The 19,050-nt window shown below is 44.3% G+C and overlaps 1 protein-coding gene across 2 annotated transcripts in view; it reads left to right on the top strand.

The window, feature by feature from the left end:
• The window catches only part of LOC139232516 (astrotactin-2), a 1,052,969-nt gene that overhangs the window by 957,397 nt on the left and 76,522 nt on the right, over positions 1 to 19,050 (top strand). For both annotated transcript variants that reach the window (XM_070862850.1, XM_070862851.1), the window contains exon 12: positions 11,176 to 11,276. In XM_070862850.1, the coding sequence (XP_070718951.1) occupies positions 11,176 to 11,276 (101 nt within the window). The remainder of the gene's footprint in view (positions 1 to 11,175; positions 11,277 to 19,050) is intronic.

Below are 19,050 nucleotides of genomic sequence, written 5' to 3'. Positions count from 1 at the left end.
AAACAATACATTCACAATCCCTGCCGTTACTTCTCTTAAGACCCTAGGATGTAAGCCATCAAGTCCAGGGGATTTATCTGCCTTTAGTCCCATTATCTTACTGAGAACACAATCACAATCACTAGGGATGTCGTAAAGTTCCTCCCCTCCATAGCCCCTTGACTATCCACTGTTGCGATATTGTTAGTGTCCTCTACTGTAAAGACTGATACAAATATTTGTTCGCCGTAACCTTGGGATAAATAACATCATCCATGTGACACTGAACCTACACTTCCATGGTACATGGCACATCGGGGTGCATAAATAAAATCATTACTTAATCTTGCTACCCTCACCAGGTCATTCCACCTCTTACGATACCTTTCCCCAGTGCATACTATTGTACTTATGGAGGAGACAGCCTCCCCGATCTTGTCCCATATTCAGTTGACTCCTTGGGGGATGGGGGGGTGCTTTCCACGACCACCCTTCGTTAAATCGGAGTATCGCTCCGTGATATTCTCCAGCAGGGCAGATAGCTCCGTCTCGTCGAAGGCGAGCACCCTCAACCTCCCGTCCTTCTCGATGTTCCTGCACATCGACTTCTTTTTCAGCATTTCCATTATATTTATATTTATTATATGATTTTTGATTTATAAAATATGTATTATTGTATAATTATTATTTGTTATTAATATTATTTGACTCTGCAATCTCTGATGAAAACAACTGACCCTTGAATACTTTGCTGCTCCTTCTCACTCTCTCGCCCTTGACTTCAACTCTCTGCGTATGCGCAGGTGACCTCTGACCCCCAAAATTGCAGGGAAAAAGCAACAAAAAAAAAATTTGCATATACACAGTGCAGTGCCACACCATCCATCGACAAGAAAGTTGATCTTGATCGACTACAATACTGCACACCGCTCGCATACCGCCAAAAACAATTTCACCAAACCTGCTCTCTTCAGTCTCTGCAGTATTCCGGCGGTTTTAAATGACACACCGCCAGAATGCCGCCGAGAAATGGCGGACCTTACATCCTGATGAATTTTGGGCCTTCTGTCCTTTACGTCGCTCTTAAAACCTTTGACCAAGCTTTTGGTCAGCTGTCTATATTTGGCTTAGTGTCAGATTTTGTCTGATAACGCTCCTGTGAATCGTCTTGGGAAGTTTTACTATATTAAAGGCGCTATATAAATGCAAGTTATTGTTGCTGCAAGTGCATGAGAGTACTGGCGCACTGGAGGCGATGTTGAATCTTCGCATCAATGTCTGCCTTTGTTGATAAGAGGCTCCCAAGATATGGGAAATGATCCATGTTGTTGAGGGCCGTGCTGTGAATCTTGATGATTGGAGGGCAGTGCTGTACGGCGGGGACAGGCTGGTGGAGGACCTTTGTCTTACGGATGTTAAGCATAAAGCCCGTGCTTTCATATGCCTCAGTGAATACATTGACTATATCTTGGAGTTCTGAGGAAAAGAGTGTTTGAAGACCAGGCCCTCAAATCTACCACCAAGCTCATGGTCTACAGGGCTGTAGTAATACCCGCCCTCCTGTATGGATCTGAGGCATGGACGATGTATAGAACGCACCTCAAGTCGCTGGAGATATATTACCAACGATGTCTCTGCAAGATCCTGCAAATCCCCTGGGAGGACAGGCGCACCAACATCAATGTCCTCGTCCAGGCTAACATCCCCAGTATTGAAGTACTGACCACACTCGATCAGCTTCGCTGGGCAGGTCACATAGTTCGCATGCCAGATATGAGACTCCCTAAGCAAATACTTTATGCGGAGCTCCTTCATGGTAAACGAGCCAAAGGTGGGCAGCGGAAGCGTTACAAGGACACCCTCAAAGCCTCCCTGGTAAAGTGCGACATCACCACTGACACCTGGGAGACCCTGGCCGAAGATGGCCCTAGGTGGAGAAAGTACATCCGGGAGGGCGTTGAGCTCTTCGAATCTCGACGCTGTGAGCGTGAAGAGGTCAAGCGCAGACAGCGGAAAGAGCGCGCGGCAAACCAGCCCCACCCACCCCTTCCCTCGACGAATGTCTGTCCCATCTGTAACAGGGTCTGTGGCTCTCGTATTGGACTGTTCAGCCACCAAAGAACTCACTTTGGGAGTGGAAGCAAGTCTTCCTCGATTCCGAGGGACTGCCTATGATGATGATGATGCATGAGAGTGGCACGAGTTAATCTGCCTTCTACTCCATGCAGAGTACCTCATCTCCATTCATGCTTTCCGATCTGACCTGATTGAGATCAGGAACTCACCAGTTGAGGTGTGAACACATATCCTTCCATTCCGTAATGAAATAATTTAGTGTAAAATAAATTGAGCTTGTGAAGAAGTGCCCATTTACAAGCTGAATAACATTTCTTGTGGTAATTTTCTCTTGGTGCAGTTACACGATATATGCAGTCTTTAAACATAATTCTCAAAGAGATAAGTTCCTCGGGAATGTTACAAGATAATAAACAGTCATTTCTTGCAATTGTAAAATGCATGTGTTTTCAATGATATTGCAAGTACTAATTTATGCATTTTTGGTTATAGCCTAAAAAGAATAATAATTAAACAGTGGGATATGTAGTTTATCTAATTCACTAGTAAGACCGTCATGGGTGATTGTTGTATCCACTCATGAATTCTTTATTACACATAGGGTAAACTATCACATTCTTGCCCAATTTCTGTTCTCTATTCATGTTCCAACAATTTTGTTTTTCATGCATATTACAAGCTGAATGATACAAAATATTCTCCAATGGTTTAAAAGGAAGTGTATTGCATTGAGATAAAATCATAATCAAGGGTTTGTAAGTCAGATGTGGGAGATAAGCTGGTATGGCCTTATCTGCACCTCTAATCGGTAGACGCGTCATTGGGTTTCCTTTTGTTATTTTGTGTGTTGCTTGAGTGGTTCTGCTTTTTGTCAAGTGAGAGTAGTTAAATTATGGTGCCTGGTGCTGCAGGAACAAAGAGTCCTGATTCATAGTTTAGATTGCGAGGGGATTAGCTAGGATTTGAACTGCTGAGGAAAAGCAAAGAGCATCAGGCACTGATTTGCTTGATAGAATGGAGGAGGGTGGGATCATAATTCAGCTTTTGTGCTTAAGTGAATCAAAAATTATATTTGAAGGGGAAAAAAATATTTAAGCTGGTCTCACCTTTACCCTCATGCAAAGGAGTATCACTTGTCACGGTGTTTTTTCTGTAATGCAATGCTCAATGATCATCACATGAATAGATTTTTCTCTCCCACATTACAGTGAATGACTTCTGTATATCTGATTGCACGATACTTTAACTCACAGTTTGGGGAAGTGAATGTCAAGAAAATAAAAAAAGAAGTTGAATTTGGCGTTCCTTATTTCAGCTGTTTTAGCGTGGGTGACACACGGGTGCTAGCCAGCCTTGGCTTCTTCTAACTCTTTTAACCTCGGGGGTAGAGGGTTGTATTTACTCTTCTTCGAACCTGGTTTCAATGAGTGTTCAGGATTGCAAGCCAAGCAGATGAGTTTCCTCTCACGTCTGAGCTAGATCCTCCTAAGTATTTTAAGTTTTAAGACTCTGTCCATTAACGATAATCATTGGCCACTCATGGGATGCTGCCTCAGGTCACACTGACACGGGGGCTTCAGCCTTTTTTCCAACTCTGTGATTTGCAGCTTCTGTGCTGACTTATTCGTGTCACTCTGATTTTCTCAATTTCATAGCATTGTATTTATTGCCTTTCTAAATGAAAAGTATGAATGTTAACCCTTTTATCAATCATTATTATGAGTAGCTGGCTAACTGCATGAAGAACATTTTCTTTCCAGATTTCTACTCTCTTCGTGATGATTTTCTTATAGTGCACTGAGAGAGCACATTTTTATGATAGTATTACACCACTGCTTCCCCTCACATTTAAGTTTTTATTTTTATTATCGATCCAAGCAACATGCAGATAGCTAATTACAACTTTGAATCATTCCTGGAGAAAACAGAAAATAAAGAACTGCACTCTCCACTTTGTGACTTGGGGGGATGCGGGGAGCGGGGGGGGGGGGGCGGGGGGGGTGGGGTGGGTTGGTGGGTGGAACAGTTTTCAGGGTTCAATGGAAAGATTCAGCATCCTTTGTGGAACACCTGACTTGGAAAACCTGCAGACATGATTAGCAATCGGGTGTCCTTTAAACTCGCTCGATCAGCTCCGTTGGACGGGTCACGTCGTCCGCATGCTCGACACGAGACTCCCAAAGCAAACGCACTACACGGAGCTTCGACACGGTATGCGAGCCCTAGGTGGTCAGAAGAAACGCTTCAAGGACACCCTCAAAGCCTCCTTGACAAAGTGCAACAGCCCCACCGACTCCTGGGAACCTCTGGCCCATGACCGCCCGAAGTGGAGGAAGAGCATCCGGGAGGGCACTGAGCACCTTGAAACCCATCGCTGAGAATAAGAAGAAACCAAGCATGGACAGCAGAAGGAGCTTCCCCTCCCTTTCCTTCAATCACTGTCTGCCCCACTTGTGACAGAGACTGTAGGTCCCACATTAGACTCCTCAGATACCCGAGAACTCACTGTTAGAGTAGAAGCAAGTCATCCTCGACTCCGAGGGACTGCCTATGATGATGATGATTGGGGAGAATCTGCAATTGTGCTTTAATGCTGTGGCAATAGCACGGTAGACAAGCATCTAGTTTACTTACAAAAATATTGTTGAACGAAAGAACTTGCATTTACATAGCACCTTTCATGTCCTCAGGACATCTCAAAATGCTTTAATGCCAATAAAGTATTTTTGAAAGACTGTCACAGTTGAGCTGCAGGTAGCCACACCAAGGTCCCACACACGGTAATGAAAAAAATGACCAGATAATTTGTTTTAGTGATGTTGGTTGCAGCATAAATGTTAGCCAGGACACCGATGGATCTCTGCTTTTCTTTGAATAGTGCCATTGGATTGATATGTTCAACTTTAAGCACAGACAGCATCGAGGCTTAACATCTAGTTGAAAGGTGGCACCTCTGACACTCCCTCAAGTACTACCTTAAAGTGTCAGCCTCGTGGAGCTTGAACCCATGACTTTCTGACTCTAAAGTGAAAGTGCTGACAATGCTGACACCTCTTCCAAACGATTCGCCTCATTTATTGAATACAGAATTGTTGCGATGAATTTCATGGAGGATCAGCACAAACTAATGAGCCGAATTAGAACCACAGTGAAGAGAGACGGGCTTGTAAGAAGTTTTGAGACAACTTTTGCCCGTCTCATTGAAACAAGAAGTGCCTTCATCAACTAAACTTTCCCATATTTCCAAAAAATCTTACAAGAGCTCCCCTCCTTAAAAAGTTTCTCTCTCTCGTACATGTTGAATACCCTCCCTCGCGTCCCAGGTTGACAGTGCTGTGCCTTTTTTTAGTTTAGATAAATGGGTGTGTTCAGAGGGGGGGGGGGGTTGGGTGGGAAGGCATCAATCTTCAATAAAATGGGGTACTGAAGTTGCATGATCAGCCATGATCATATTGAATGGTGGTGCAGGCTTGAAGGACCAAATGGCCTACTCCTGCACCTATTTTCTATGTTTCTATGTTTCTTACGTCTAAAGGGATCAAGGGGTATGGAGAGAAAGCAGGAATGGGGTACTGAAGTTGCATGATCAGCCATGATCATATTGAATGGTGGTGCAGGCTCGAAGGGCCAAATGGCCTACTCCTGCACCTATTTTCTATGTTTCTATGTTTCTATGTAAAAGGGAGCAGTTATTTTTGGTGTCCTTCAGTTCCCCTCAGAGGCCTCCCATTTTCTTTTTGAGTTAACTCCAGACCTTGAGATCCTCAGTCTGAAGAGGTATTGAGAAAATTTCTCAAAAAATTATAGTTTTGACTTTGGCTGGTTATCAAGTCTGATTGGAAAATCCAATTTTAGTTCTTAAACCCTGAAAATTGTCAGTTCAGATAATTCCTATGATAAATGGTCTCCTTCCATCCTGCTAGACCTGTAGAATCATTCACTCCCACATCTAAAGCTGGCATCAAACGGAGGGATATGTTGTCTGTATGATACCAGATGCTCTCTTGCAATAGATAACCGAGACCCTGAGAATTATTTTTTTCATTGTGACCTTATCAGTCTCCTCTTCCCTTTTTATGCCAAAACCTTCTGACAGCTTTGAAGATGAAAACTAGATACATTCTTTCCTCAGATGGAAGAGATGTACCTCAATTCACCCTTATCCAGCAGTGACCTAAAGGTGATCAATCACAGGAAGACATCTTGGTCCAATTGTACTTGAATAGCATACTTCACAGTGCCGCCATACAAAAGACTTGGAGAAGTTACGGGATTATGGATAAAAGACAATGGGGTTGAATTTATCATTCAAGCGGATCCTGAATGGAAAAAAAATCAGATGGATTCTTTAATGGGCGGGAGATCCATTCTCCAGGTGATAAAGATGGAAATATACCCCATAGGTAGAATATATGCTTCAGAGTGTCAAAAACTATTAAAAGAAAATCCACAGAAAGGCCATCATTGCATGCTGAGGTCAATAGCAGGTTAATTGTTGTTCATGAGAAAAGTTTCGAGATTGACCAAGAGCTGGAAATTTACAGAGACTTAGCAATCTGAAACCTTCTATCATAAGCAGCAGTTAACCTGTAGTTGATCTTGGGATTTACAGCAATTGAACTCCATGGTCTTAAAAACAGCTCCACCATAATATCATGTATTATATACTATAATGCCCCTTTTGTGAAAATAGAGCTCCGACTTCTATTCAGTGTCCAGTCACTCCTGTTGAAAAAGTGCATGTGTGGACATAAGGTGGACAAGCTTGGTCAAATAATTGTTGACAGTCATTGTATGGATCATGGCATAAAGAATGGGCACTCTGGTAAAACATGCCAAGGAGCAGCACCAGGTGTACCTAAAAATGAGATACCGACCTGGGGAAGCTGCAATACAGGACTACAGGCATGCTAAATAGTGGAAGGAGCATGCTATAGACCGAACAAAGCAATCCCACAATCAACAGATCAGATCGAAACTCTGCAGTCCTGCCACATCCACGCGTGAATGATGGTGGACAATTCATCATCATTATAGGCAGTCCCTCGAAATCGAGGAAGACTTACTTCCACTCTAAAAGTGAGTTCTCAATTGACTGTGCAGCCCAATACGGGAATTGTCTCTGTCACACGTGGGACAGACAGGGGTTGAAAGAAAGAGTGGGTGGGGAGCCTGGTTTGCCCATGCTTTTTCCACTGTCTGTGTTTGGTTTCTGCATGCTCTCGGCGACGAGACTCAAGGTGCTCAGCGCCCTCCCGGATGCTCTTCCTCTACTTAGGGCGGTCTTGGGCCAATGATTCCCAGGTGCCAGTGGGGATGTTACACTTTATCAAGCAGGCTTTGAGGGTGTCCTTGAAATGTTTCCTCTGCCCACCTGGGACTCGCTTGTCGTGTAGGAGTTCCGAGTAGAGCGCTTGCTTTGGGAGTCTCGTGTCGGGCATGCGGACGATGTGGCCCGCCCAACGGAGCTGGTCGAGTGTGGTCAATGATTCGATGCTGGGGATGTTGACCTGATCGAGAACACTGACGTGGTGCATTTATCCTCCCAGTGGATTTGCAGTATTTGGATTTGAGGTATCCACTGTATATGGTCCACGTCTCTGAGCCATATAGGAGGGCGGGTATCACTACTGCCCTGTTGACCATAAGCTTGGTGCCAGATTTGAGGTCCTGGTCTTCAAACACTCTCTTCCTCAGGCAACTGAAGGCAGCACTGGCACACTGGAGGAGTTGTTGGACCTGGTCGTCAATGTCTGCCCTTGCTCATAGTAGTATCACGAGGCATGGAAAATGGTCCACATTGTCCCGTGGAATTTGATGACTGAGGGGCAGTGCTGTGAGGTGGGGTCAGGATGATGGAGGACCCTTGTCTTGCAGATGTTTAGTGTAAGGCCCATGCTTTCGTACACCTCAGTGAAGATGTTGACGATGCTTTGGAGTTCGGCCTTTGAATGTGCACAGATGCAAACATCGTCCGGGTACTGTAGTTCGATGACAGAGGATGGGACAACCTTGGATCTAACTTGGAGGCTACGAAGGTTGAACAGGTTCCCATTGGTTCTATAGTTTAGTTCCACTCCTGCAGTGGACAATTAAGCAATTAATGGGAGAAGAAGGCTCCATGAATATCCCCATCCTCAATGATGGTGGAGCCCAGCACACAACTGCAAAAGACAAGGCTGAAACATTTGCACCGGTGTTGAGTGGATGATCCATATCGGCTTCCTCCTGATGTCCCCACCATCACGGAAGCCAGTCTTCAGCCAATCCGGTTCTTTGAGGATTTAACGAACAGGGTGGATAAAGGGGAACCAGTGGATGTGATGTATTTGGACTTCCAGAAGGCATTTGACAAGGTGCCACATAAAAGGTTACTGCACAAGATTAAAGTTCACGGGGTTGGGGGTAATATATTAGCACGGATAGAGGATTGGCTAACTAACAGGGAACAGAGAGTCAGGATAAATGGTTCATTCTCTGGTTGGCAACTATAACTAGTGGGGTGCCGCAGGGATCAGTGCTGGGACCCCAACTATTTACAATCTATATTAACAACTTGGAAGAAGGGACTGAGTGTAACGTAGCCAAGTTTGCTGACGATACAAAGAATGGAGGAAAAGCAAAGCAATGTGTGAGGAGGATACAAAAAATCTTTAAAAGGACATAGACAGGCTAAGTGACTGGGCCCAACCATCTTCAGCTGCTTCATCAATGACCTTCCTTCCATCATAATATCAGAAGTGGGGATGTTCGCTTACGATTGCACAGTGTTCAGTTCCATTCGCAACTCGTCAGAAAATGAAGCAGCCCATGCCTGAATGCAGCAGAGCTGTAAAGGGCCTTGGAGAGACCACACCTGGAGTACTATGCACAGTTTTGATCTCCTTATCTAAGGAAGGATATACTTGCCTTCAAGGCAGTACAACGGAGGTTCACTATATCGATTCCTAGGATGACAGGGCTGTCTTATGATGAGAGATTGTGTATAATGGGCCCCAGAGAGCTGTGGATGCTGAGTCTCTGAATATATTCAAGGCTGAGTTGGACAGGTTTTTGGAGTCATGGAGACTCAAGGGATATGGAGATCAGACAGGAAAGTGGAGTTGAGGTCAACGATCAGCCAGGATCTTATTGAATGGCAGAGCAGGCTCAAGAGGCCGTAGCACCTACTCCTACTCCGGCTTCTATTTCTTATGTTCTTATGTTCTTATTCAGGCTTGGGCTGATAAGTGACAAGTAGCATTTGTGCCACACAAGTGCCAGGCACTGGCTATCACCAAAAACGACAGTCTAACCACTGCCCCTTGACATTCAATGGCATTACCATCGCCGAATCCTCCACCAGCAACATTCTGAGTCACCATTGACCAGAAACTTAACTGGACCAGCCTCATAACTACTGCATCTACAAGAGCTTGACTGAGGCTCAGAATTCTGCGCCGAGTGTGTTAAATCCTGACTCCCAAACCCTTTCCAGTATCTACAAGGCACAAGTCAGGAGTGTGATGGAATGCTCTGCACTTGCCTGGCAGCTCCAACAACATTTACGAAGCTCGACACTATCCAGTGCATGATTGGCACCCATCCACCACCTTAAACATTCACAACCTCTACCATCAGCGCACCGTGGCTGCAGTGTGTACCATCTACAAGATGCACTGCAACAACTTGCCCAGACTTCTTCGATAGCACCTCCCAAACCCGTGACCTCTGCCACCTAGAAGGACAAGGGTAGCAGGCGCATGGGAACACCACCACCTGCAAGTTCCCCTCCAAGTAACACACTATCTTGCCGTTCCTTCATCACCACTGGGACAAAATCCTGGAACTCCCTCCCGAACAGCAATGTGGGAGTATATTCACCACACGGACTGCAACGGTTCAAGAAGGCGGCTCACCACCACCTTCTCAAGGACAATTAGGGATGGGCAATAAATGGGCAATGCCCACATCCCAGGAACAAATTAAAACAAGTTCCCCCCTGTGATTTTTGGTGTAACAATGCTGGGTGAGTGGCCTTTAAATCTTCCCCTGTACAGTTAGATTACTGCCAGAGGATATCCATTAGCGAGATTATAAAAAGAGTAAGTTCGCCAGATATTTGTATTTTTGTTTGTATTTTGGGTGTAGGGATTCTGTGTACATTGCCTATCTATTTGCCTAAATATAGTTACATTTTTAAAAAGCAAACATTGATCATTTAGATATCTTTATAAGCATTGTAGAGCACTTTTTTTCAGTCATTTTTCTTACACCACTTTAATTTGCAACACAAGAAGGTGGTGATGCTTACTCTGAGTAACATTAGAACAGGGCTAAAAATATATTAATGTGCAAGCAATGTAAGAGCTTTATTTGCTTCCCATTTTGTGTTCTCTTATTCCATCTTAGCACCCACTTCCCACTTTCTCCATTCTTTATCTTTTGAAATGCCAGTGATTAATTCACAAATATGCCAAAATCATGTGCTCTCATTCTTCAAGGAAAGTTGCACCACACCAAAGCACAAGGCTTTCTCCCTGTGACGACCATGTTAGTTACCTGATCAAGCAATAACTTTAAAGACACCTTCTAACCAATGTATCTCATTGTACATATGCATATGTCCTCTCATTTTTCACCTTGTTTGGAAAAAGAGTCTTGTTAATTTTTTGTTTAGCACAGCGAAGATATCCGAAAGCTCTGAAAATATTATTAATGGGGGCTCAGAATAATAACTGGTTGTTATTTAATAGATCATGTTAGAAATTATGAAAGCTACACTCGAGAGTGCTATAAATGTTATCTGATCTAAGTACAGTTGGTTTATTTTGTAATCTCAAAAATCTTGATTTTTAATGTCTTAACAAGAACGATATTAATATTGGTTAGAAGTGAGAGCCACACAGAAATTGTGAGGTTGCAGTGATAGCCTCACTGGGTGTTGTGGGGTAATTCTCAGGAGCTTATTCTAAAGACAATTATTATGGAGCTGGGAAGCAAAATTATAGTGCCACAGATTACACATTACAATATTTGGTATAAGTTAATAACCATACAGTTCCATTACATGCATGAATATGGCCTCTGTGTGGATCTCCCTCAGACTCTTACCTGCTGTGTGCTCTCTTATTGTTTCAGGTTTACGCTGTATGCTTTGGACAGTAGAGGGAGACGCTCTGAGCCAACCACAGTCACAATGAGAACCTCCTGCCCACTGATTGATGATATCAAGGCAGAAGGTAAGTTGTTTTTCTCAATTATTTTGAAGCAGACCCTTTTGATGAGCAGAATTATTTTCTGGATGATAGTGATACACATTTCCAGTGTATGAGTCACAATACCAACTCAACCTGCATGCCAGGTAGTGGATCTAACGAAACTAAGGAGTGACTCACCTCCTGACTCCCCAAAGCCTTTCCACCATCGACAAGACACAAGTCAGGAATGTGATGCAATACTCTCCACTTGCCTGGATGAGTGAAGCTCCAACAACACTCAAGAAGCTCGACACCATCCAGGTCAAAGCAGCCCGCTTGATTTGCACCCCATCCACCACCTTAAACATTCACTCCCTCCACCACCAGAGCACCGCAGCTGTAGTGCATATCATCTACAAGATGCATTACAGCAACTCGTCAAACCATCTTCAGCAGCACCTCTAAAACCCGCGACCTTTACCACCTGGAGGGACAAGGGCAGCAGGCGCATGCGAACACCACTACCTGCAAGTTCCCTACCAAATTACACACCATACGGACGGAAATATATTGCTACTCCTTCATCATTGCTGGGTTAAAATAGAAACTTAGAAACATAGAAAATAGATGCAGGAGTAGGGCATTCAGCCCTTCGAGCCTGCACCACCATTCAATATGATCATGGCTGATCATGCAACTTCAGTACCCCATTCAAGCTTTCTCTCCATACCCTTTGATCCCTTGAGCCGTAAGGGCCACATCTAACTCCCTTTTGAAATATCTAACGATCTGGCCTCAACAACTTTCTGTGGTAGAAAATTCCACAGGTTCACAATTCTCTGAGTGAAGAAGTTTCTCCTCATCTCAGTCCTAAATGGCTTACCCCTTATCCTTAGACTGTGACCTGTGGTTCTGGACTTCCCCAACATCGGGAACATTGTTCCTGTATCTAACCTGTCCAATCCCGTCAGAATTTTATATGTTTCTGTAAGATCTCCTTTCATTCTTCTAAATTCCAGTGAATATAAGCCTAGTCGATCCAGTCTTTCTTCACATGTCAATCCTGCTATCCCGGGAATCAGTCTGGTGAACCTTCACTCCACTCCCTCAATAGCAAGAATGTCCTTCCTCAGATTAGGACACCAAAACTGTACACAATATTCAAGGGTGTGGCCTCACCAAGGCGCTGTACAACTGCAGTAAGACCTCCTTGCTCCTATATTTAAATCCTCTCACTATGAAGGCCAACATGCCATTTGCTTTCTTCACCGCCTGCTATACCTGCATGGCAACTTTCAATAACTGATGTACCATGACACCCAGGTCTCGTTGCACCTCCCCTTTTCCTAATCTGTCACCATTCAGATAATATTCCGCCTCCCTGTTTTTGCCACCAAAGTGGATAACCTCACATTTATCTTCATTTTATTGAATCTGCCATGCATTTGCCCACTCACCTAACCTGTCCAAGTCACCCCACAGCCTCTTAGCAGCCTCCTCACAGCTCACACTGCCACCCAGCTTAATGTCATCTGCAAACTTGGAGATGTTACACTCAATTCCTTCGTACAAATCATTAATGTATATTGTAAATAGCTGGGGGCCCAGCATTGAACCTTGTGGTACCCCACTAGTCACTGCCTGCCATTCTGAAAAGGACCCGTTTATTCCTACTCTTTGCTTCCTGTCTGCCAACCAGTTCTCTATCTACGTTACCCCCAATACCATGTGCTTTAATTTTGCTCACTAATCTCTTGTGTGGGACCTTGTCAAAAGCCTTTTGAAAGTCCAAATACACCACATCCACCGGTTCTCAAAAAATTCTAGAAGATTTGTCAAGCATGATTTCCCTTTCATAAATCCATGCTGACTTGGACCGATCCCGTCACTGCTTTCCAAATGCGCTGCTGTTACGTCTTTACTAATTGATTCCTATATTTTCCCACTACCGATATCAGGCTAACCGGTCTATAATTCTGTTTTCTCTCTCCCTCCTTTTTTAAAAAGTGGGGTTACATTAACTACCCTCCAATCCATAGGAACTGATCCAGATTCTAGAGAATATATGGAAAATGACCACCAATGCATCCACTATTTCTAGGGCCACTTCCCTAAGTACTCTGGGATGCAGACTATCAGGCCCTGGGGATTTATCGGCCTTCAATCCCATCAATTTCCCCAACACAATTTCCTGACTAATAAGGATTTCCTTCAGTTCCTCCTTCTTGCTAGACCCTCGGTCCCCTAGTATTTCTGAAGTTTAGCTGTGTCTTCCTTAGTGAAGACAGAACCAAAGTATTTGTTCAGTTGGTTTGCCATTTCTTTGTTCCCCATTATAAATTCACCTGATTCTGATTGCAAGGGACCTACATTTGTTTTCACTAATTGTTTGCTCTTCACATACCTATAGAAGCTTTTGCAGTCAGTTTTTATGTTCCCTGCAAGCTTACTCTCATACTCTATTTTCTCCCTCCTAATTAAACCCTTTGTCCTCCTCTGCTGAATTCTAAATTTCTCCCTGTCCTCAGGTTTGTTGCTTTTTCTGGCCAATTTATATACCTCTTCCTTGAATTTAACACTTTCCCTAATTTCCCTTGTTAGCCACGGTTGAGCCACCTTCCCCGTTCATTTTTACGCCAGACAGGGATGTACAATTGTTGAAGTTCATCCATTTGATCTTTAAATATCTGCCATTGCCGATCCACCGTCAACCTTTTAGTATCATTTGCCCGTCTATCCGAGCCAATTCACGTCTCATACCATTGAAGTTACCTTTCTTTAAGTTCAGGACCTTGGTCTCTGTATTAACTGTGTCACTCTCCATCGTAATGAAGAATTCTACCATATTATGGTCACTCTTCCCCAAGGGGCCTCGCACAACAAGATTGCGAATTAATCCTCTCTCATTATACAAGACCCAGTCTAGGATGGCCTGCTCTCTAGTTGGTTCCTCAACATATTGGTCTAGAAAACCATCCCTTATACACTCCAGGAAATCATCCTCCACTGTATTGCTACCAGTTTGGTTAGCCCAATCGATATGTAGATTAAAGTCACCCATGATAACTGCTGTACCTTTATTGAACGCATTCCTAATTTCCTGTTTGATGCCATCCCCAACCTCACTATCACTGTTTGGTGGTCTGTACATAACTCCCACTAGCGTTTTCTGCCCTTTGGTATTTCGCAGCTTTACCCATACAGATTCCACATCATACAAGCTAATGGCCTTCCTTAATGTTGCGTTAATCTCTCCTTAACCAGCAACACCACACCATCTCCTTTTCCTTTCTGTCTATCCTTCCTGAATATTGAATACTCCTGGATGTTGAGTTCCCAGCATTGGTCACCCTTGGACCATGTCTCCATAATCCCAATTCCATCATATCCGTTAACAGCTATCTACGCAGTTAATTCATCCACCTTATTACGAATGCTCCTCGCATTGAGACATAGAACCTTCAGGCTTGTTTTTTTAAAACTCTGTCCTTTTAAAATTATGATGTAATGTGGCCCTTTTTGATTTTTGCCTTTGATTTCTCTGCTCTCCACCTTTCCTTATCTCCTCTCTACCTTTTGCTTCTGCCCCCATTTTACTTCCATCTGTCTCCCTGCATAGATTCTCACCCCCTGCCATATTAGTTTAAACCCTCCCCAGTAGCACTAGTAAACACTCCCCGCAGGACATTGGTTCTGGTCCTGCCCAGGTGCAGACCGTCTGGTTTGTACTGGTCCCACCTCCCCCAGAACTGGTTCCAATGTCCCAGGAATTTGAATCCCTCCCTCTTGCACCAGTCCTCAAGCCACGTATGCATCTTAACTATCCTGCTATTTCTACTCTGAATAGCACGTGGCACTAGTAGCAATCCTAAGATTACTACCTTTGAGGTCCTACTTTTTAATGTAACCCCTAACTCCCTAAATTCAGCTTGTAGGACCTCATCCCATTTTTTACCTATATCGTTGGTACCTATATGCACCACGACAACTGGTGTTCACCCTCCACCTCCAAAATGCCTTGCAGCCGCTCCGAGACCTTTGCACCACGGAGGCAACATACCATCCTGGAGTCTCGATTGCAGCCACAGAAATGCCTATCTATTCCCGTGACAATAGAATCCCCTACCACTATACCTCTCCCATTCGTTTTCCTCCCTCCTGTGCAGCAGAGCCACCCATGGTGCCATAAACTTGGCTGCTGCTGCCTTCCCCTGATGAGTCATCTCTCCCAACAATACCCAAAACGGTGTATCTGTTTTGGAGGGAGATGACCGCAGGAGACCACTGCACTACCTTCCTTCCACTGCTCGGCCTGATAGTCACCCATTCCCTATCTACCTGAGTAGCCTTTACCTGCAGTGTAACCAACTCACTAAACGTGCTATTCACAACATCGCAGATGCTCCAGAGTGAATCCATGCGCAGCTCCAGTGCCGCAATGCGGTCTGTCAGGAGCTGCAGCTGGACACACTTCCTACACACCTAGCAGTCAGGGACACTGGGAGCGTCCCTGACTTCCCACATAGCACAAGAGGAGCATGACACGGGTCTAGGCTCTCCTGCCATGACTTAACCCTTAAATTAACTTAATTTGGCAACAGTGTCAAAGATTACCTATTGATAAGGAAAGAAAAAGAAAAAGAAAAAGATTAAACACTCACCAATCCACCAGCCAATCACTTACCCGCTTGGCTGTGATGTCAAACTTCAATTTCTTTTTACTTCTTCGTTTTACTTTTGGCCTCTGCACATGCTGGCCCCCGACGATCTGCCGGTGCTTCCAATTGCTGCCGCCGCCCTGTGTAATCCTGCGCCACTCCTCTTGCGATGCTGGCCCCCGCCGATCTTAAATCCCTAAGTAATGGAAGAGTAGAAGACTATAGAGCAGGCACGATGCCTTCTGCCTTGCTCCGTAGTCGAGAAACGCTTATGCCCGTTTAAACGAGTCTAAAATTTTCATTCGAGCTTTCAATATTTATACCCTTTGATTGTTTTCCACAAGCACTTCTTGTTGATCAATACTGAAACTCCCTACCTAACAGCACTGTAGGAGTACCTTCAACACATGGATTGTAGCTGTTCAAGAAGGTGGCTTGCCACCACCTTCTCAAGGGCAACTAGGGATGGGCAATAAATGCTGTCCTTGCCAGCAACGCTCACATCCTGTGAATGAATAAAAAAATGCTATTGGATGTTTTCTTTGCATAGAATTTACAGCACAGAAAGAGACTATTCACTCCAACTGGTCCACGTTAGTGTTTATGCTCCACAGGAGCTTCCTCCCACCCTCCTTCATCGAACCCGATCAGCATAACTTTCAATGCCTTTCTCCTTTATGTACTTATCTAGCTTCTGCTATTCACCTCAACTACTCCTTGTGGTGGCGAGTTTTGCATTCTAACCACTCTCTAGGTATTCACCTAAATTTCCTATTAGATTTATTAGTGACTATCTTAAATTTTTGGTCCCTAGTGTTGGTCAGCCCCCAGAAGTGGAAACATCTTCCTTAAGATTTAAATGATTTTCCCCTTAAAATTGTGGGTTTTTTTGAAGTATAAAGCTTTATTCTAACTACTGGTGAAACGTTATTATAGCTGGTTTGTGTTTCTTTTTTTTTTACCTTTTTTTAATTCCTGTTTCTTTTGAACGTAATTTCTTTCTTTTTCTGTATTCACATTTCCTGTTAATGCATGACATTTTTCATACTGTTATCGCTGTTAGCCTGACACCAGCTCCAGACAAAGGTACCTGGGATATATGGTTAGAATCGACTTCGCTGAATGCAGAACTGTCATGTTTGTATGCTTAGGATTACAAGCCATCAGTCGGCGCCACTGTTGGAGGTCATTGGGCTGTACGCACCTGTGTGCAGCCCAGGTATAAAAGGCAAGCCAGCTTGTAACGTAATCACTTTGGGTCCTTATAAAGCAGAGCCAGGTTTGTACCTGTGTTAGTTTACAGTATTCAGTCTATAGTTATTACATACATAACATTTGATGACGAGGTAACTTAAGAACCTTCGTATGCAAAAATGAGCAAATTGGAATTCTGGAGAGATTCGTGAAGGGAGCGGACTGGGCAGATTTTGTAGCTCGCCTGGACCAGTACTTCGTCGCCAACAAAATGGAGGAACCCACTGACGCAATTAGGCGCAGGGCGGTCTTCCTCACGGTTTGCGGTCCGAAAATCTATGGACTCAAAAAGAATCTTCTCTCGCCTGGAAGTCCAATGGACAAGGACTATGAAGAATTGTGCGCTCTGGTACGTGATCATCTCAAAACCAAAAGAAGGCATCATCATCTGACGAAATCAATTCTACACACACATAGAAACATAGAAAATAGGTGCAGGAGTAGGCCTGAGGGCCAGGATATGTCGGAATTCGTTGCCGACCTAAGACGTCTAGCTGGACCGTGTAAGTTCGAAAACGCATTGGGAGACATGCTGCGGGACTTCTTTGTAATCAGCATCAACCACGAGGTCATCCTGCGTAAGCTAGAGACACTGGATTTACGCGAGGCCATCACAATTGCCCAGGCATGCATGACGACGGACAAAAACTTAAAGCAGATATCATCGAAAAATCGGAACTCAGTAAGTACTGTAAACAAGATTGTATCGTCGTTTGGCAGAGCTGCATATGGCAGAGCCTACTCGACTGCGTATGCAAAACCTGTGGCTGCCCAAAATCCGCCAACGGGAATGAATCCGATTTCACCGTGTTGGCGTTGTGGGGGCAATCATCGGCATCATCAGTGTCGGTTTAAACAGTATATTTGTAAAGGCTGTTCGAGACTGGGGCATCTCCAGCGCATGTGTCCGCAACTGAGCAAGCATGCTACGACACACCACGTGGAGGATGATGACCAGTATAGCGTAGATCCGGATATGCAATCCGAGATACCAGAGGAGGAAGTGTATGGATTGTATTCATTCCTAACAAAGAGCGAACCGATAATGATTAATGTGAAACTTAACTGTGTGCTGGTACCGATGGAATTGGAGTCAGCGAGTCAATCAATAATGAACCAAAGGACATTTGACAAGCTGTGGGATACTAAGGCTGTGAGGCCTAAGCTGAGTCCAGTCAATGCCAAGTTGCGTACGTACACTAAAGAACTCATAATGGTGATTGGCAGTGCAGTTGTCAAGGTGTGGTATGATGGTGCAATTCATGATTTACCATTATGGATTGTTCCAGGTAATGGTCCAATGCTGTTTGGCAGGAATTGGCTAGAAAAAATCAAATGGAATTGGAACGGTATCAAAGCGTTGTCGTTGGAGGATGATACTCCATGTGCTCAAGTGCTGAGCAAGTTCCCCTCAACCAGGCATCGGCAATTTTACGGGAGCCAAGGTGCAGATTCATGTGGACTCGGATGCAAGACCCATCCATCATAAAGCTCGGGCAGTTCCATACATGATGAGGGAGGAGGTCGAAATCGAACTGGACAGACTCCAGCGTGAAGGGATCATATCACCAGTCGAATTTAATGAATGGGCCAGCCCCATTGTTCCTGTGTTGAAGAGTGATGGCACTGTCAGGATTTGTGGAGACTACAAGGTTACGATCAACCGAGTTTCGAAAAAGGATCATTACCCGTTATCGAAGGCTGATGACCTGTTTGCAATGCTAGCCGGGGGGAAGTCGTTCACTAAACTGGATCTGACGTTGGCCTACATGACACAGGAACTGGTCGCGACGTCGAAGAAACTTACGCGCATCAACACTCATAAAAGGACTGTTTATCTACAACAGGTGTCCTTTTGGAATTTGCTCGGCTGCAGCCATATTTCAGAGGAACATGGAGAGTCT

Source organism: Pristiophorus japonicus, chromosome 20, assembly GCF_044704955.1.
Source record: "Pristiophorus japonicus isolate sPriJap1 chromosome 20, sPriJap1.hap1, whole genome shotgun sequence".
Classification (NCBI taxonomy): domain Eukaryota; kingdom Metazoa; phylum Chordata; class Chondrichthyes; family Pristiophoridae; genus Pristiophorus; species Pristiophorus japonicus.
This window is presented reverse-complemented; position numbering and strand designations above follow the sequence as displayed.